This window comes from Cajanus cajan, chromosome 5, assembly GCF_000230855.2.
Source record: "Cajanus cajan strain Asha chromosome 5, NIPB_CcT2T_4, whole genome shotgun sequence".
In the NCBI taxonomy this organism is placed as follows: domain Eukaryota; kingdom Viridiplantae; phylum Streptophyta; class Magnoliopsida; order Fabales; family Fabaceae; genus Cajanus; species Cajanus cajan.
In genome coordinates, this window is record NC_138521.1 from 72,852,253 (window position 1) to 72,873,294 (window position 21,042).

At 37.9% G+C, this 21,042-nt stretch overlaps 1 protein-coding gene across 3 annotated transcripts in view; it reads right to left on the bottom strand.

Annotated features, from left to right (window-relative positions):
• Positions 1-1,489: 1,489 nt before the first annotated feature.
• The window catches only part of LOC109811334 (Beta-glucosidase, GBA2 type family protein), a 30,882-nt gene continuing 11,329 nt past the window's right edge, over positions 1,490-21,042 (bottom strand). For all 3 annotated transcript variants that reach the window (XM_020375040.3, XM_083075967.1, XM_083075966.1), the window contains 7 exons: positions 17,902-18,083; positions 17,760-17,827; positions 17,430-17,502; positions 17,298-17,359; positions 16,240-17,167; positions 9,296-9,586; positions 1,490-1,941 (listed from right to left, as the gene is read on the bottom strand). In XM_020375040.3, the coding sequence (XP_020230629.1) occupies positions 1,665-1,941; positions 9,296-9,586; positions 16,240-17,167; positions 17,298-17,359; positions 17,430-17,502; positions 17,760-17,827; positions 17,902-18,083 (1,881 nt within the window). In that variant the 3' untranslated portion in view covers positions 1,490-1,664. The remainder of the gene's footprint in view (positions 1,942-9,295; positions 9,587-16,239; positions 17,168-17,297; positions 17,360-17,429; positions 17,503-17,759; positions 17,828-17,901; positions 18,084-21,042) is intronic.

A 21,042-nucleotide genomic window follows, 5' to 3' on the forward strand; every position in this document is an offset into this window, starting at 1 on the left:
ACTGTTGAGGACAATTGTCCCATGTTAACAAGCTAGAAACTTCACTTGAACCCATCTTGGCCAACCTGTTTGCGCATGAATTCCCTTGTCGATACTATGTCGAAAGACCAAGTTCCAACTCCTAGATGTGAAATCCTTAATCTATGAAATCACTACCACGTACATTTGTGAATTTGATTTTTAGTTTGAAAAACACACATCCTGTTACATTTGATAATAACCCTTTTCACAATCATCACCAATACTAACACATTTACCTACATTATAAACACTTCTAATTGTCATTGTTGTATAATTATCATTTTCACCATTAACACTACAATCACTATCATTATTACTGTCGTCACCATTGTTATTTATTATTATTATTAATTTAATTGATATATCAAATTATATTAAACATCAAGATCAACCTGATACAAATAGAATGTTAAAAGTATATTACAGGAAGAGAAGTAGAATAATACACTTTGAACATCCTATTTGTACCCTGTTTCCTATAATACACTTTTAACATTCTATTTGTATCATGTTGTTACTGATGTCTAACAAATTAACATCATGATTTGGGTTAATAATTGGTTCTCGATGTATTAGGGTGTTTGGATTGATAGCAGAAAACTAAGGTAGATACATAATCACGGTGGATTCAGCACAAACCGAACCATCACAAAACTAGAAACATTTTTTTTCTTCAATTTAGCATAGAATTTTGTTCCATAAGAGTATCACTAATAATAATTATTTTATTCATTATTGATCATATATATATATGATATATTAAGTTTAATCAAGTTCACTCATAAAACAATTTTTTTTTGTTACACTTGCCCCTCTCACGCATTATATGAATTTACACCTAGTTTGGCAAATGTAAGAAACTACTGTTTACTTGTACTAGTGCGTTTGGAATGATAATAAAAAACTACAGATTCAACACAAAAGTAACTATTTGTTGCTTCAAGAAATTGGGGTGAGTGCATATCAATCTGTTTCCAAACTTGCACTACATAAATTTGGCAAAGTAAAAGCCACAAGAATGTCTTTGTTAATAAGATCCACCAGCTCAGACAATTAAACGAAGCAAGCATAAATGTTCTGCCTTTTTAACAGTAGAACCTTGTTTTTCTTATATTCTGAAACTGAGATAATTTATTACTGAAATATGGTAAAATTTGTCGGGTAAATGATGGTACCCTTCAGAATCAACAAGGTCTCACAAATTTATAGTTATACAAAAAGATTTCTTTGGACAATTTATGAATACATACTTATAAGAGAAGAAAATAGAAAGAAATTAAATCAAACTTTTTCTATTAATTAAAATCAAATTATACATCTGTCTTTAGAATCGTTAGACAAGAGTGCTAAGTATTAATTTTTTTACATATAAGAGCAGTTTAATTCATTTTTATTTTCTTGTCCTATAAGAACTTATCAAGAAAGTTCATCCAAATAGGATCAATGTAAAACATTGCAATATGAATAATTTAAAATCCTCTAACTGGTCGTTAAATATTGAATGCTTTTTGTATTTCAAAGACATTATTTAAGTGCATTTTATTTTCTTTTGTAAAGTATTAAGAGTTGTAGGAGGAATCATAGGAGGATATAACATTACTCTTGCAATATATATATACACACAATCTACAAACAAAGCATGTCTATACCCACATCCTCTTGCAAGTAAAATCATATATAACCTGAAATAGACTTCTAGAATCTGTCTCCTCCTTCACCTTTAGAAGGCGAGCAACTTTCGAAAAACCATCATGATATCTAGACAAAATATCTTCTTTTATATCCGATTTACTCTCATGTTGAGTGCGCTTTTCTCTTGATAATTCCCACTGCATTGCCCATATGGCTAGGGGGCGCATGTAACATAAAGATCTATATTCATCTTTAGTGGTCCACGCTTCAGGAGTTTGGAAAGAATAACTGTTGATCAAGTAGAAGAATCTTAATTAGATAGAATTAAGAATACATAAAAAAGATACATGTCTGTAAGTATTAAAGATCCACATGAACAAGCTAGTACAGAAAAAACAAGATGGCCAGTATTATACATTTGGCATGTGTTACCCATTAACTCGAAACGGCAATGCAAAGGATCCCAGGCCTTAATATGAAAACAGGACCATGCATTATTCAAGTGATAATTTGTGAGATCACACAATTACCTAAAACACTCTACAAAGTTATGATGACCAATAATCAAAATGGCCTATCTTTCATGGCTATTAACAGGTACACCTATAGGTCAAACAAGAACACAGGCAGTTACTGAATGTACCATTATTAGTGTTAGTGAATTTGATATTTTTCAAGAGTAATGCTATATCCTCCAACAAATCTTCCTAATACTTTATTAAGAAAGTATTAAATGAAAAAAATGAATTGATGTAATGTCTTGGAATGTTTAAAAGCATTCAATATTTTATCTAGTAAGCAGGAGGATTAGTAGGACTTTTAGAAGGATTTAGAATAATTCTTTTTTCAAAAAGAAATGAAAGAAATAAATAGAAATCATCTAAAGAGGTATGAGGAAGCAAAAAAGAGAGCAACTGCAAAAGGTACTGCTTAACAAGCTTTCACAGTTTCTGTTATTAACAACTTCTAAATCAAAAAAAATATCTTCAAATTAAAACCAAACATATTAGTTTAGCTTGTAGAAAATCCTTAGCTGTAATGAGTTTGTTCATTTTATGACCTCTTGCCTTGGCATAATGTAAGAGTCCACACTATTCAACCAGTATTGATGTACATGAAGGACAGAGATTGAGATCCAGTTTGGATTAGTTTCTAAACTATAGGATCTTTTCAATCGTTGAACCTTACTAGTTACTATTAAAACTTTTCCAAGGCAAGAATACCAAGCTCTTTTATGTTTGTAGGTGCATATGGAGAAGTTAGATGAGAGATTTCCTTAAAAAAGTTGAGATACATAAGTTATTTTTATTTATGCAAGAAGTTTGATTCGTTTTTTTTTCTCCCTAGGGACTCGTTCTCATTTAACATATGAACTCTTGCATGGTACATTATATTACAGGGGTAAACTAGTAATACCGAAAAGATTTTCTACAATTCCCTTGATTCTTAGGGAATTTCATGGGTCATGACACACCATTAGGAGGGCACTCAGGGTTACTTTCGTATTTACAAGATGGTTGCAAGGTTACTATGTTGGGAAGGAATGAAGAAGCGGATTTAAGAATATGTGCAGCAATGTGAAATCTGCCAACAGAATAAGTATCAGGCCTTAATTCCTTCTGGATTATTGCATACTCACCCTAACACGTGTGGTATAATGTGTCTATGGATTTGATAGGGGACCTGTGGTTAAACAGGTCTATGTTAGGAGGGAAAAGGGGGGTAGTTAGTTATTTTTGTAACTAATTGATGACAGTCGGGTAGGGACTGTTAAATTGTATAAATAGGAGGGAATAAGGGGGAGGAAGGCATTCGGAAGTATTGTATTCTAGGAGAGATAGGCACTCTCGAATTGCCTAGTTCACTGTATTCTGTCCTTCTGGTTGTGTTGACAGCAAGGACTCAAGAGCAATAATACTACAATCTTTCGTTATTTTTCAATTCTCTCTTAATATCCAGTTGAGACCTATCAACTCGCATCGGAGCTGGTTGCGAACCTGAGGCGATCAAGAATGAAGTGATGGGCTGGGTGGGAAAGATGGAGAGATATTTCAGGTTGAAAGGCGTCTTGGAGGACGAGAAGGTGGAGGTGGCGATGGTGGCGTTGCAAGGGAAGGCACTGGCGTGGTTTCAGTGGTGGGAAAGTAGAAATCAAAATCCCTCATGGATGGATTTCAAAGGTTCGTTGCTGAGAAGATTTCAGCCCGTGGTGGCACAAAACCCTTTTGAGGTGCTGTTGGGCCTTAAGCAGGAAGGGAGCGTGGCTGAGTATAGGGAGAAATTTGAGACCAATTCGGGACCTCTCAAGATTGGGGATGCAAATTATTTGAAGGGCATTTTCTTGAATGGTCTCAAGGAGGAGGTTAAAGCGGAATTGAGGTTGCATCAACCTAATTCGTTGGAGGAAATTATGGACTTGGCTCTTTTGATAGAATCTCGAAATTCAATTTTGAAGAAGGAAGTGGGGGAATCGTCGATGACCATTCACAAGGGAGGATGGAGCAGGAACATCTATGGCAATCGGAGGGACGAAGAGAAGAAAAGAAATGATGAAACCACTGAAATGAAAAGGGAGGAGAGTAGGAAAGGGGAAGGAAAGCTGAATTGGAAAAATATGACGGATGCGGAGTACCAAGAAAGGAGGAGAAAGGGAATTTGTTTCAGATGTGAAGAAAAATACTCTCCTGGGCATGTGTGTAAAAACAAGCAAATTAGAATAATGTTGCTTGAAGAGGGCGTGGAAGAGATGGAGGAAGAAGAGGAGATCCAATGGAGTGGTAAGTCTTCCACCACGACACTAGATTTTCGTAGTATGGTGGGAATGACTTCCAAACATTCATTCAAATTTTGGGGAAAGATAGGGGATAATTCAATCTTGATTTTGATTGATTGTGGAGCTTCCCACAATTTCATTGCTGAATCGGTGGTGAAGAAATTGGGGCTGAGGGTGGAGAAAACAGAACAGTATTGGGTGAAGGTAGGGGATGGTCATAGTGTGAGGGCGCAGGGAATGTGCGCAGGGGTGGAGTTGGAGGTGCAGGGGGTGTCCGTGAGGCAAAATTTTTATTTGTTCGCCTTAGAGGGAGTCGACGTGATATTGGGAATGGAATGGTTGAGGGGACTGGGAGAAATCAAGGCTAATTTTGATAAATTAACCTTGAAAATCAGGCCAGGGGGAGAAGTTTATCAGATCAAGGGAGATTCTTCCTTGAGTATAGCAGAAGCGCCATTGAAAGGTACCCTCAAGCAATTGAAGGAGGAGGAAGAAATCTACTGGGTGGAGTGTTGTGTGGCAGAAACAGGACCGGGGGAGAAGATGAAAGCAGTTCCAGAAAGCATAAAACAAATATTGGAGGAGTTTAAGGAGGTTTTCCGGGAACCCCAGGGGCTGCCTCCTTCAAGAGGGCAAGATCATGCTATCAATTTGAAGGAAGGGGCAGAGATTCCTAACCTCAAACCCTATAGGTACCCTTATTACCAGAAAAATGAGATTGAAAAATTGGTGCAAGATATGCTGAGAACCGAAATAATCAGACCTAGCATCAACCCTTATGCTAGTCCTATTATTTTGGTAAAAAAGAAGGACGGAAGTTGGCGGGTTTGTGTGGATTACAGAGCATTGAATAAGGTAACCATACCAGATAAATTCCCAATTCCAGTTATTGATGAACTGTTGGATGAACTGTCTGGGGCCATCGTATTTTCTAAATTGGATTTGAAATCGGGCTATCATCAAATTCGAATGAGAGAAGAGGATATTCACAAGACTGCTTTTAGAACACATGAGGGGCACTATGAATATTTGGTAATGCCTTTCGGCCTTACCAATGCTCCTTCAACATTCCAAGGGTTAATGAACGAAGTATTACGGCCATTTTTGAGGAAGTTTGTGTTAGTATTTTTTGATGACATTCTGGTGTATAGCAGGGACGAGGAAGAACATCAACACCATTTACGACAAGTGCTGACACGTCTGCGGGAAAATTCGTTAGTGGCTAATGGGAAGAAGTGTGAGTTCGCAAGGTCTCATATGGAGTATTTGGGTCATGTCATTTCGGCCGAAGGAGTAGCAGCAAACCTTTCTAAGGTAGAAGCCATGCTCAAGTGGCCTCAACCCACGAACCTCAAGGGTTTGAGGGGGTTTTTGGGTCTTATGGGCTACTATAGGAGGTTTGTTCGTGGTTATGGGGAGACGTCTAGACCTCTAACAGAATTGTTGAAGAAAGACGCTTTTGAGTGGAATAGGGAAGCTACCAAAGCTTTTGAGACACTTAAACAGGCCATGGCAGCATTACCTATACTGGCAGTACCGAACTTTTCCAAGCAGTTTGTAGTGGAGTCTGACGCTTCTAGCAGAGGAATAGGGGTAGTGTTGTTACAAGAGGGCAGACCATTAGCCTTTATGAGTAAAGCATTATCTGAAAAGGCACAGAAGAAATCAGTTTATGAAAGGGAATTAATGGCAATTGTGTTGGCTGTCCAGAAATGGAGACATTACTTGATGGGTAGGAAATTCATTATAAAAACCGACCAGAGAAGCCTTAAATTTCTTACTGAACAGAAATTGTTGGGAGAGGAGCATCACAAGTGGACCACCAAACTGTTGGGATTTGATTTTGAAATCCACTACAAGCCTGGTTATGAGAATAAGGCTGCAGATGGGCTTTCAAGGCAGATGATGTATGCTGCCATATCAAGGGTGGAAATGGAGGAGTGACAGAAATGGGAAAAGGAGTTCTTGGAGGATGCTGAAATGCAAACTTTAATACAAAAATTGATCACTGACCCTGACAGGTTGAAGGAGTATGAACTGAAGGAGGGAAAATTATTCTTTAAGGGCAAGTTGGTTTTGCCCAGGAATTCTACCAGAATTCCTCTTATCATTCAGGAGTTTCATGAGACGGCTATGGGGGGACATGTTGGAGTGTTCAGAACCTTCAAGAGGGTGTCGGCTGTATTTTTCTGGAAGGGAATGAAGAAGGATATCACTAAATTCGTGACCGAATGTCACATCTGCCAGACTAATAAATATCAAACATTGGCTCCAGGGGGATTGCTGCAACCCTTACCAATCCCTACCCAAATTTGGACTGACCTTTCCATGGATTTCATTGGTGGACTCCCAAGAGCTTCGGGCAAGGATACAGTTTTGGTGGTAGTAGATAGGTTATCTAAGTATGCCCACTTCTTACCCCTATCCCATCCTTTTTCAGCACAGGAGGTAGCCCAAATGTTCATTCGGGAAGTGGTGCGACTGCATGGGTTTCCCAAGTCCATTGTCACGAATAGGGACAAGTTATTTTTGAGTCAATTCTGGTCAGAATTGTTTAAATCAGCAGGCACTAAATTGACATATACTTCGGCCTATCATCCCCAATCGGACGGACAAACAGAAGTGGTTAATAGGTGCTTGGAGGATTATTTGAGGTGCTTCGTGGGCGATAAAACCAAGCAATGGCCTAGGTGGCTAGCTTGGGAAGAATTTTGTTTCAACACACATTATAATCAGTCGGCGGGTATGACTCCATTCAAGGCGGTGTATGGAAGGGATCCCCCAGCGATTTTTAAGGCTCCAACCTTTCCGTCCAAAGTGGAAGCCGTGAATGTAATGGCAGAAGAGAGAGATGGAGTTTTGGAGGAGTTAAAGGCGAACATTGGTAAGGCACAGCATAGGATGAAACAGCAAGCAGATAGGAAGAGAAGAGATGTTAACTTTGAGGTGGGCGATTGGGTTTATCTCAAAGCCCAACCTTATAGACTCAAATCGTTAGCGAAAAGGAGAAATGAGAAATTAGGCCCGAGATACTATGGTCCTTTTCGGGTGTTGGCTAAGGTTGGTGCTGTGGCTTACAAGTTGCAATTACCGGAGAGCAGTAGAATTCATCCAGTCTTCCACGTCAGTAAATTAAAGAAGGCCGTCCCGCTGGAGAAGCAAGTACAGTCCCTTCCGGAGGAAATTTCTGTAGATTGGGAATTGCAGCCACAGCCTGCAGAACTCTTATCTTACAGGTACAGCAGAACAGGAGAACTGGAGGTGCTCATTCAGTGGCACAACCTACCGGACTGTGAGAATTCGTGGGAGACAGCAACCAAGATGCAGACTGCATTTCCACAATTCTTCCTTGAGGACAAGGTGATTGCTCGAGGGGAGAGTATTGATAGGGGACCTGTGGTTAAACAGGTCTATGTTAGGAGGGAAAAGGGGGGTAGTTAGTTATTTTTGTAACTAACTGATGACAGTCGGGTAGGGACTATTAAATTGTATAAATAGGAGGGAATATGGGGGAGGAAGGCATTCGGAAGTATTGTATTCTGGGAGAGATAGGCACTCTCGAATTGCCTAGTTCACTGTATTCTGTCCTTCTGGTTGTGTTGACAGCAAGGACTCAAGAGCAATAATACTACAATCTTTCGTTATTTTTCAATTCTCTCTTAATATCCAGTTGAGACCTATCAGGATTTCATAGGAGGACTACCTAAAGCTGGAGGAAAGGATACAATCATGGTGGTGATAGATAGATTAATGAAATATGTCCACTTCATAGCTATATCTCATCCCTACTTGGCTAAGGAGATAGCTGAAGTGTTTGTTGAGTAAGTGGTGAGATTACACGGATCCCCTTTATTCACTGTAACTGATCTAGACAAGATTTTCATTGGTTCACTTTGTACTGAATTGTTCAAATTAACTAGTAAATTCCGGTTCAGCTCAGCTCACAATCCTCAAATAGATAGCAAATCGAGGTGATCAATAGGTGTATTGACTTATCTGAGAAGTTTGACTGGGACCAAACCCAAGCAGTGGCCTAAATGACTAAGTTGGGCTGAATTTTTGTATCATACTAACTATCATGAATCCACCAAAAACAATCTCCTTCAGGGTAGGGACTCACCAACAACAGTGAGAGGTGATGTAGGGTTGACAACAGTGGAAGGAGTCAATTAGTAATGCTATTCAAATTAAACCTCCACGTGCTTAATAGAGGATTCGGAGATTAAGGTGCAGCCTGTAGAAGCTTTTTGGCAATTCATCAAAATCAACAAGGGATCATGGAAGTTTAGATTCAAGGGCACCAGCTGCCAGAGTGTGAAAATTCGTGGGCAACCTTGACTTACAGGAGCAGTTCGCAGGACTCCACCTTGGAAAGAGGTGTGTCTTGATGGGGAAGGACGCCCCGAGGCCAACAGTTGAACACGTGTATAAGAGGAGGAGATACAGGTGCGATGCACCCAATCAAGGCCTTGGAGGGAGAAATAAGAAAAAAAATGCTCAGATAGCACTTAGCAGTGCTGGGAATGCATCCCATGCAGGTTAGTTAGGAAGAGAAGTGCTTATAGAGGGAATCAGGGAAATAAGGAGTGAGGAGAGGGAGGCATGAATTGGAATCTGGATCCATGGGAGGGACTATGCTCTTGAATGACCAGTCGTATTTTGTCTTTCTTTTTCTCGTACTGGGGTACACCCTGGCATATATAATCCTGAATATCCTTCATCAGGCCTTATTCTATAATACAGTCAATTACTAGCTCATTTTTTTTGTTGTTGTTTTATGCTGGAACCTATCGAGACGCAACTCAATATAAACTTCAGTCTGCAACTTTACACAAGTACCACTAAGAGGACAATATAAATTATCTTTACCCGAGTCCATTGTTGGACCACGCAGTTTCATATACCCCACCAGCAGTTTGAAATGCCATGTCAATCATATTTTCTTGGATCATTGTTGCAGCTAAGGCATATGTGACGCCTGACCATATTTCCCGTGATTGCATTGTCGACATGTCAACATTTCCATCAGGTAACATCCCATTTACAGCACCACGCCTTCCGTCCTGTACTTTCATAACATTGTAATTATAAACCATTTTAAGTGCGCTTCTACTTTTCTTTTCTTCAACAATTGGCAAAAGACCACATGCTCTAGCATACCTGCAAAAAAGGAAATAAAAAGTTCCAATTCCATTTTAGATGTTAGCAAGAGAAAGCTACATGTGCAATAATTAAGAATAACCCCAAAGTTCAACTTGTATAGAGAACTAATCCTACTACATTGTTCAGATGCTTGCATTTTCTACTCGTAAAAGTTTAGTTTCAAAAGCCATGCTTGTATATGACAACAGCCAAAGTCTTTACCTACCAAGTGGGGTTGGCTACATGGACCAAATGCTGCCATTTTATTCTTTCAAAAATCAATTGTTTAGGGAATTAAAAATGAATCCCTTTTGTTGTGATTTTGGAATTGTGTGTCAATCTTTAGCACACATAACTCTTATTTATAATGGAAAAAAAATAAGGATTTACATGACATGATTTGTTAAGATATGATTAACCCTAATAAATTTTCACAATATCTTAACGCTCCCCCTTAAGCTGGAGCATATATATCATATGCACCAAGCTTGTTACAAATGTAATCAACCCAAGGGCCTTTAAGCGATTTTGTGAAGACATTTGCTAACTAGTTACTATAGTGGATGAACTCGGTTGTGATCTCTCCTAAGAGTACTTTCTCTCTTACAAAATGACAATTTATTTCTATGTGTTTAGTTCGCTTGTGGAAGACTGGATTGGAGGCATTGTGAAGAGAAACTTGATTATCATAGATGAGTTTAGTTCCCTGGGTGTCTCCAATTTGGAGTTGCTTGAGACGTTGTTGTCGCCATTTAATTTCACTCACAGATACTGCCATAGCACAATGTTCTACTTTCGCACTGGATCTAGCAACTATATTTTACTTCTTGCTTCTCCACGAAATCAAGTTACCTCCAATCAAAACACAATAGCAAGCAAGAGGTAGAGCTTCGATCTGATGATGATCTTGCCTAATCAGCATCAAAGTAACACACAATTTTGGAATTGCCTTTGTCCTCATATATAAGTCCACAACCCAACACCTTCTTGATATATCTGAGGATCCTCATGACTATAGTCCAATGGCTATCATGAGGATAGTTGATAAATTGGCTTACCACACTTACTAAGAATGCAATGTATGGCCTGGTGACCTGGTCATAGTTAGATAATTGAGTCTGCCAACGACTCTACGATATCTTTTCGAGTCATCCAATGGCTCCCCCTACCCGAAAGAAGCTTGATGTTGAGGTCCATCGGAGGGTCACTAAGGCGGCAATCAACCATACCAGACTAAGTGAGAATGTCCAAAGCATATTCCTACTGAGAAATGACAACACCGAAAGCAGATTGAGCAACCTCGATCTCCAAAAAATATTTCAGAGGGTCGAAGTCTTTCATCTGGAACTGACGTTGAAGGTGAGATTTGAGGTGACAAATATCATTGGAATCATCACCAATAATGACAATGTCATCGATATATACCACTAAATAAGTGCAAAGAAGTGAGGGAAGAAAATAAAGTGGTCAACCTCACATTGAGTCATATCAAATTCAATTAAGGTCGAGCTGAAGCGACCAAACTAGGCATGAGGAGATTGCGTCAAGCCATAAATAGAACGATGGAGGCGTCATACAAGGTGAGAGTCATCAGAAGTAGTAAAGCCGGGGGGCTAGTCCATATAAACCTCTTTGTGCAATTCACAATTTCAAAATACATTTTTAATATCCAATTGGTGCAATAGCCAATGACGAATGACAGCTATAGTAAGAAACAAACGAACAGAAGTCATCTTGACTACAGGAGAGAAAGTATCACCATAATCAAGGCCATAGATCTAAGTATAGCCCTTGGCAACCGACCTGCTTTAAAGTGGTCAATATTGTCATCTAGTGCAACCTTGACTGTGTACACCCATCGACAACCAAATGTAGATTTGTTAGGAGGCAAAGGCACCAACTCCCATGTGCCACTAGTCTGTACAACATCCGTTTCATTCAACATCATCTGTCTCCACCCATAATCAGCAATAATTTCACTTGTAGACCTAGGAATAACAACAAAATCCAAAGAGGAAACAAAAGAAAAATAGGAAAGATATAATTGATGACAAAAAAAAGTATATGCATATAAAGGATTAGGATTACGAGTAAATCAAATACCGTTGCAGATAACAATGGGAAGCTTGGGTAAAGGAGGTTCAAGTGCAGGGAATGTTGTTGGATGGTCGTTTGGAACAGGAGATGATGTTGGAGGATGTGTATGTGGAACCACCTGTGGATGTCGTATTCTTCATTGATAAACAAGTAATGGTGGTGGATCAACGACTAGTTGACTACAATCGGAGCTGGAACATCAAGTTGAGCATTAAGAGGAAGATGATTGTCAGCATCCTCAGAGAAGAAAGGAAAGGACTCAAAGAAAGAGATATCAGTTGAAACAAGGTACTGTTGAAGTTGTGGACAAAAGAAACAATATCCATTTTGGAGATGAGAATACCCAAGAAAGACACACTTGAAGAACTGTCAGAAAGTTTATCTCTTCCTGGACTGAGATCATGGACAAAACATGTACATCCAAAGACAAGAAGTGGGACAAGATAGAGGTCATGTTGTGGATACAAGATGGTGTATGGAATTTGATTGTTGAGAACGGAGGAGGGCATGCGATTAATCAAGTAACAGGCAGTGGGAATCATATTGCACCAGAAGCGAAGTGAAAGTTTATGATGAAGGAGAAGTATACGAATTGTCTCAACCAAATGGTTTTTGTGTTCAGCAACACAATTTTGTTGTGGTGTATGAGCGCAAGAGGTCTGATGAAGAATATCTTGTAAGGAGATAAAAGACTGGAATTTGGAAGACAAATATTTTGCATTATTAGTGCGCAAAACTTTAATTGACGTCCCAAATTGAGTAAAAATTTCAATGGAAAAACTTTGAAAAATATTAAAAACATCATAATAGTATTTTATTAAAAAAAAACCCAAGTGCAACACGAAATTTCATCAATAAACGTAACAAAATAAGAATAACCTAAAGTTGAAATGACTCGACTAAGTCCCCAACTATCAGAGTGAACCAAAGTAAAAGGGGATGCAACACATTTATTAACACTAGACCTATAGGACTGGTGGATATGTTTCCCTAACTAACACGACTCACACTGGATGAATTTAATTGAAGAAAAACTAGGAACTAAAAGAGGAAATTTCTCCAAGCTAAGGTGACCAAGACGCTGATGAGCAAGATCGACAGAAGTGGAGACATAAGTAATTGGTGGTGAAAAACGATACAATCCCCCAGACTCATGTCCTACTCCAATCGTCCGTTTGGTATGTCGATTTTGAACAAGAACAAAATTAACAAACAAGATAGAGAAATTAAGGGTGCGACTGTGTTTGCTAATGAAAATTAAAGTAAAAGGATAACCAGAAACAAACAAGACAGAATGTAAAGGGAGGTTAAAGAGTGGGTGTGTTTGACCAATGCCATGAACTTTAATCTGAAAACCATCTGCAAGAGTAACAGATGACAAGAAGGTTGAGAAAGACAAGTGAGAGAAAAGGGTTTGGTTACCAATCATATGATTAGAAGCACTAAAGTCAAGAATCCAAGGTCCAAAAGGAGACTGAGAAATAAAGACTACAAAATTACCAAACTGAACCACGACAGTGATAGGCAGGCAGATTATTGGGCTACCTAAAACTGAAGGAAATCATGATAGTCAGAGGCAAAAATAGTGTCATCGACATGAGAGGCAACATTGGTCACTTGGGCAACATTCGCTGATTGTAACCAATCTCAGGCCTTTTTGCGACAATCAGCTTTCATATGATAAAAAAAGTGACAATAATTACAACGACGATTCTATTTTTCATGGTTGCCTCCACGTCCACTACCATGATTAGATGAGTGTGAAACAAGAGCAAAGGAGTCAACAGAAGATGCAAAAGGATTGGCCACATTATGAAGAATGCAGAGATGCAATAACCGTTCACTAATCGTGTTGTATATAGGAACTACGTGGGCAGACAAAATCTGATTACGGACAAACTCAAGCTCAGACAGAAGACCAACTAGTGCAAGAATCATGAAGTATTGGTGTCGTTGCTGCTCAAAAGTCTCCTTATTAGAGGGATAAGGCATCAAGTTGTTGTAGTTAGCGATCAGACATTTGAGCTTACTCAGATATGTCTGCATGTCCATATTTTCAAGCTTGGTGGTCATCATAGTGGTGATAACATTGTAAAGGCATTGAACATTATTAGTGTAAACTTTTTTGGCCTTGATCCATACATCATAACACTTGTCAAAAGCTTGATATGAATGTTGAAGGGTTAAGGCAATGGAAAACCAAAGAATTGTATACAGCGAGGCATCAATTTGCTGCCATTGGGCTCGCTCATCCGTAGCAATGACAAAAGCTTTGGTGGTCAAGTGGTCGGCATGTCCTTGACCACAAAACCAAAGTTGAACCATAGTTGCCTAGGTTGTGCAATTGGCCGATCTGATCAATTTCTCGCACGAAATTAGGGCAATGTTGGTAAACGTTGTGGGTGAAGCGGAAGCAAGAGTGGTCATGGGAGATAAGGCAAAGAGGGACCAAAACCAAACAGGGCCAAGCAAATGCCAAATGGGGCCAAACAGGGTTGTCGGATGTAGTTTAGGGTCGTCGTATGTTGTCGACCACAGTCAAGGGGTCGCTAGAAAACAATGTCATGCACAAGTATTGTTCATGCGGTAAAAAAAATTCTAAGCTCTAGATACATGTTGTGATTTAGGAATTGTGCGTCAATCTTCAGCACAAATAACTCTTATTTATAATGAAAAAAAATAAGTATTTAAATGATATGATATGATTAGCTAAGATATGATTAACCCTGATAAATCTCCATAATATCTTAATACCTTTTAATGTTTTCACACCATTTTTTTCTTGTTCTTCCTCTACCTTTAAATCAACTCTTCTAATAGGCTTGTTGGCTTTATTTGGTCAACATCACCCCGAGGATTTAATGGGCTAAACATCCCAACCCATGTGCCTATAAGGGGTGTGTAGCTCTTTTAGTTAGATACAACTCTAAGAATCCATAAGGAAATAAAGTTGCATCATTATCATCAGCTATAGCTTTTGGCTTTAATGGAATGCTTGATCCAACTAGTGGTATTAAAGCAAGGTTGTGGGTTCAAATCCCGAGATGACACTTGGGGGAGAGGGGGGGGGGGAGATTGTTGCCTTTATTCGATCAATGTCACCCTAAGGATTTGAAGGACTTGACATCTCAACCTATGACACCTATAATGGGTGCAGACCCTTGAGCTAGACGAGAGGCTCTAAGAATTTTTAAAGAAATAAAGTTGTATCCTTACCATCAATTATGGCTTTTAGATTAGTGGTAAGCTCTTGATCCAACAAGGATCCTAAACATGGTTATCAATCTCGACTGATAACTCGTAAACTCGTACAAGATTACAAAATTGGTTGGTGATACCTATATAGCTTGTTAGTAATCTCGTTTTTGAGAAATCTCAGGTAATCTTGTGCAATCTCAAGTAATCTCGCGAGTTTACTTCGATATTGCGAGATTACGAACTTCACTCAAACCCCCCCCCCCCCCCCCGAAATGCATGTTTCACTTAGGATTTTCCCAAAACAAAGTTTTTTTCCTACTCTATGTGTCATGCGACTCTCCTTCTCCCTCTGTGCGTTCTTCCTCTCTATGTCATGCGTTCTGGTTCTCTCCTCCGCATCACCGTGCGTTTTGGTTCTCTCCTCTATGCCATGCATATTGATTTTCTCCTTCGTGTGATGCGTTCTGGTTTTCTCCTCTATGTCATGCGTCCAAGTTCTCTCCTCCGTGTTCTCTTTGCACTAGGGTTGTTCATTCTTTGTAGTGAAGGTTCTTTCTTTCCCCTTTCCCTTCCTTGTTTTATTTATTTTCTCTCATGTCCCATTTTTTTAATCTAGTCCATAAATATATTATACATGTAATAGTTAATATTTTTTAGACTTAATTTGAAGATATTAGTCTTTTTTTAGTTTTCTATTTACTATCATTTTATTTTTAAGAACTTGTAAGTTGTGTCTTGTGCAAAATTATGTATTTGTCACTAAAATTTGTTACTTTATTATTAGAATTTACTATTTTACTTTAATATGAAGTTAAATGTTAGTTATTAAGTTATTTATAAATATTTTAACATATTTTTTATATTAAGTAAACTCTCGAATTTACAATTAGTTTACAATTCGAGTTTATGGAGCCTTCACGAGATTATGTAAACTCTCGAGATTGACAACCTTGCTCCTAAATAATTAACAAAAGCTACCCTTTTATCTTAGTTGCAGCACATATGCACATACATAGTCAAGATCACAGAGCCAACAACTTGTTTTTACTGAATGAGTCCTTATACACTGAACAAATAAACCACATACATTTTTTCAGTCATCAGAGATCTCTAGAGCCATATCAACAATATGTCTCGTGATATCATATTTTTCTACACCCACTTTAAATGCACAATCTTTTAGAGTGAACCATGTCACACAATGAAAATGCATGCACAAATTTAGTATTGTACTTGGTTTCCAATCATGTTTTAATGGATCACTGTACCATAACAGTAGCACAATATCAGCCATGACAACCATAAAGCTACTTCTAAGTGCTACTAATGTAAGCAAGGCATGCATATACAAAATAGTTCCAAAAAACAATACTGACCATTGACCAGCTAATTGATCAGCTTGAATAGATGAACTCGAACTTCCACCGCTGCTATCATAATTAAAGTAGGAACCATTCCATAACTTTTCATATACGGCCTTTGCTTTTTGAAACTTAAGCCAAAAATAATCTTCAGAACCCTTGTCACCAACTTCATGCGCCAGTGCTGATGCTGCCTGAAGTGCTGCCGCCCACAGTCCACCACTATACGCACTCACGCCAGACACAGACCATGTGTCATAAGTTTGATCAGGGAAGCCTTCATTTTCAATCATTCCATCACCATCCTTGTCAAATTGGTCCATATAAGCAATTGCAATATAAACAGCTGGCCAAACAGCTTGCGCAAACTTCTTGTCACCAGTAGCAACTACATCCCTATAAATCTGGAGAACAAATTTTGGATTCAAGTCTTTCCACCTATCTGTGTTATAAAGATTATATCCATTTACTTCAAACCATGGATCATTGATTCCAATATCATGAGGAACAGCACCAAGAACCTTTCTTTGTGCCCATTGGCCATCATGTAGAAGTTTCATCTTACTAGGGTCATGCATCAGCACTGCTGCAGCGAAGTCTCTTTGGATGCTAAGTTCAAGTTTTGGAAATAGCATGACTAGTGCAAAAGAAGAGTAAAAGTGGACATCGTAGGTGTTCCACATTTGATACTCAACGCCTTCCAGATAAAGAAACTGACCAATGTTTTCTTCCCCTTCTTGGAGCAGATTTACTCCAGATGCAGACTTTGATGCAGGTGGAGAGTGTGTTTGCTCAACTACTGAGCTAAACATTTCAAGAATGTTGATAGCGGTATCATTTTGATGTGATAAATTATGTTTATTATCTAAACCAGATATGAATCCATCCAGGGAAAATTTTCTTTCTCGTGTTTTAACTAAACTACGCATGGGAGGTGAACCATCTGCAAAGGATAAAAAATATCAAAGACAAATTGAAAATTGTAACCCACTGTCATCTAAGCAAGGTTTTAAAAGGAAAATAAACTAGAGTTATTAGCTGATAAAATCCAATATTTTAAGAGCTCCAAATACCTGTCCAAATTGTTCCCCCAGAATTCAAATAGTAAAGTTCATTTAAAAGGGTAGTTGGGTACCTGCACAAAACTCTAAAAACTTCAGATTTTGACTGTAGGAGCAGGCAGTGAATAAAGAATTGAAGATTACCATTCAGGAAGTCTTTTGTCCTCAAGTATTGGTCTTTGCCAATCATCAATCTGAGCCTCCCATTGGCAATGTTCTACATCACAAATTCATAGAAGTTTCAATTAAGTCTTTTATGGTATTAACAAATTCATGAATGAGGTATGCCTCTGCATGGTTTTTTGTCAACAAGTGTAAGGTGGGAAATGCATCCAAATTTGACATCAAGATAAACTCTATCCACAATCTGGCTTTACAAAAATCTAATATGTATATAGTTATGATTGATATCAAATTTAGATGCAATCCCCACGTTACAAACACAATTTAATGGAGTTCGGCAAAGAATATTACCAATAAGAGCATCATGTGCAATATCTGCAGCAGCATCTCCATTAGTACCATAGAATTTAGTGTAACGCCTGCTAATCAAGTTTATTAGTTATGTGTAGCCTTCAAACAAGAAATATTCTTATACATGTTTTCTACCACCTACCTGTAATATGTCCTTCCTTCAGAAAACTTGACTTCAGGACAGTCCCATGCCAAAGAAAATGTCACAATCCGCTGAGCATCAGAGGGAATAGTCAAAGTTGCTGCAATAGCTGCTCCAATAGATGATCCTGGTTTTGAAGGCACAGTGGTTTCAGCAGAATTCAGATGGTCAAATGACCCATGCTGAAAAGAAAAAAGGTACCATAAAGCAGTTTAGAGAAATATTATAAAGCAAGCATATGGAAGACAGGAAGTTTAATATCCTCTAACTTACATCACTATCAAATAAACTCACAATGGCAGCTATTCTTTAGGAAGGGAAAAGAACGAGCATCATTACACCACCAACTAAAAAAGCTTCTTAAATTTCATTATTAATGTTTCTTAAGGGACAAAGCACACATAAATCCCATTATCACTCTGAATCCAGAAAAAGGGCAAGCTAAACAGAAAAGAGAGTTACTATCTGCATCATCATTATCTTCATTTAATCAGTTCAACCATGACATAGCAGTAATATTATATTAAGTTGCAGATTTTTACTTCTTTAAACTTCATATAGGTTTGCAACACGTGCATCCTTGCAGAGCCAATTTTTATGTTGAGTTTCTATAAACAACTTGAAATATGAAAAACTGAATATTATTTATGATAATTCAATTGTATAAGGCTGATGACAATATATACAGGTTAGAGGAAATTAAAGCTAACCTAGGAATTACAAGCAACAAATATGTTGAGATACAAACAAGTTCCACATCGATAAAATAAGAGAAAAAATAACAACTTATAAAAATATACTCATATTCCAATGATTGGGATGCCTTTTGGGTGATGACCAAAAGTAAAACCGTGAGGGCTTAGGCCCAAAGCGAACAATATCTCATCATTGTAGAGTTGTGTATAAAAATAACTCTTATAAAATATCTCCTCAGATAAATATCATAAAATAATCCCATCAAAATATGACCCAATTACAAGAAATAGACAACCTATCCTAATTGCAAAAAATAACCAAAAAAATCCAAAAAAATCACCTAACAAAAAAACAGAAAGATAGGAAATAATACTCTGGTGCAACACTCCCCCTCAAGCTTTTGAATGGATATCTATTATTCCTAATTTGCCAAACTGACATCCAAAAGGGACATATGCTATTTCTATAAGACCATTATTCAGTTTCTCCTTGATTAAGTGTTGATTATACGTTTTGTCCAATTTAATGGCACATGTAGTCACAAAATAGCGGCATGGGAATTTCATATTTTATTATGATGTCATCAAGTATAATAATCTTCATTGGACAGCAGATGCATGAGACCAACAGGACCAATTGATAGACTATGGCCAAGGCCAAGGAATCCAAGAGGTGATATCATAAAAGAACCAAGAGGAATGGGATGATCTTCAAGACCTTTTCATATGTTTTGTACATAGTTTCTTTTGTATAGGTTATTTTTGCCTTTGTATTTGTAAGGCACTGTATTTCCCTTTTTAGTAGCTATTGTATATTGATTCTAGGGTAGGTTACTTGGACACTTTGATTCCATTTAACCTAACCTAGAAATACATTCTTTTCTTAGTTTTCTAGTAGGAGTGGCATTAGCAAATTAGAGAGTGTCCTTAGTAAGCTAGAGAGTGCTCCTAGCAATTTAGCCAAAGGTGGTCCTAGGCTAAATTTTTCATATTGGACTCATTTTACTCCTAATTTTTCATAGATTTGATTTAGCTAGGTTCCATTCCCATTGAATGAACCTAACTAAACCAAATTAACCATTTTCAAATCAAAAGGAGTAAATTAATTCCAAGAAGCCACCCACCTTAGAAGTGTGTTCACACTTGTGTTCACACTTGTGTGAACACTTGTGTTCACACTTGGACGAAATTCATGGAGTTTCTTAAGCTTGGAAGCTTGAAGCACAAGCTTCTCCTTGGCTAGCTTACCAAGCAAGCCAAGTGAGAAGCTTGCTCTCCAAGCCTCTTGACCTTGGACGGTTTATCTAGACTCAACCATGGTTCCTAGTGAACCATGGTCAAGACTAGCTTGCTCTCTAAGTTTCCTACTCCTATAAACTTGTAATTCTTTGATTGTAAAACACTTTTGACCAATTTGAGAAATGAAATCTGAATTTTCTCTCTAAATCAAGAGTCACAAAAACCGAAGAGAACTTTCTCTCCTAAGTTCTCTCCAAAGGTGCTTCAACCTTACCTTGGTTCCTTAAGCTTCTACCTCAAGCTAAGGAGTAACCGAGCCACTTCAAGGCTTCTTCTCCATTGAAGAACACTTCAAGGAGCTTCAAAGAGTCATTGGAGTCTTAACCTCAATAGCATTCACGGTCCTAAGCATGGAGCAAGTGAAGGAATCATCAATCTCCTCACCTAGTTCCATCATTTTTGGTATCTAGAGCCTAGTGCTCTTGAGGTTTTTGTTTCTAACTTTTCTTACTTGAATCCGTGTTGTCTATTCTTCCTTTTCTATGTCTTAAAATTGTGTTTGCTGCATGGATCTAGTTCTAATACAATTTTTGATGGATCCTATATGTCAAGTATGAAGTAAATGATTCATGTTTGCTTGTTCCTATTCTTATGAATCATTTTCGGTTTTGTGCTTTTAGGTACTCTTGAACTTGTGCATTTTTGTATTTGCTTGAGTCTTCTCCATTCATTCACATGTGTCCGTGATTGGACAACATACTTTGAGTTAGATTTTGTTTTTGAATCATATGTTTTGTCTAGAGTCATGTGTAGTCCTTTGAATGTCATTGATTCCTAGACTAGCTTGTTTTGACCTAGTTTTTGTGTTGTGTTGATTGAGTCCGAAATTTTTGTGTATTTTTTCTTATTGAATCTGTACCTCACCATATGTGCTTTTGTTTTACATGATTGAGTTCTTAATTTGCTATTAGTCCTAGCAAATTTCTTAGAGTTAGGTTTCTATTATGTCTTGTTAAAAGTTTTGTCAAAAAAATTCATAAACACTAATTCCTCTTAGGTTTTCCTTGAGTATGTTGTGTGGCTGAGACTTATTGAAATTTTTTGAACATTAAAACAGAACCAAAACAGAGGTGTGAGTGTCTTAAATGCATTAGAAAAACAAGAGAAAGAGTGCTTAAAAATTTGACAAAAAAAATAGTACAAAATT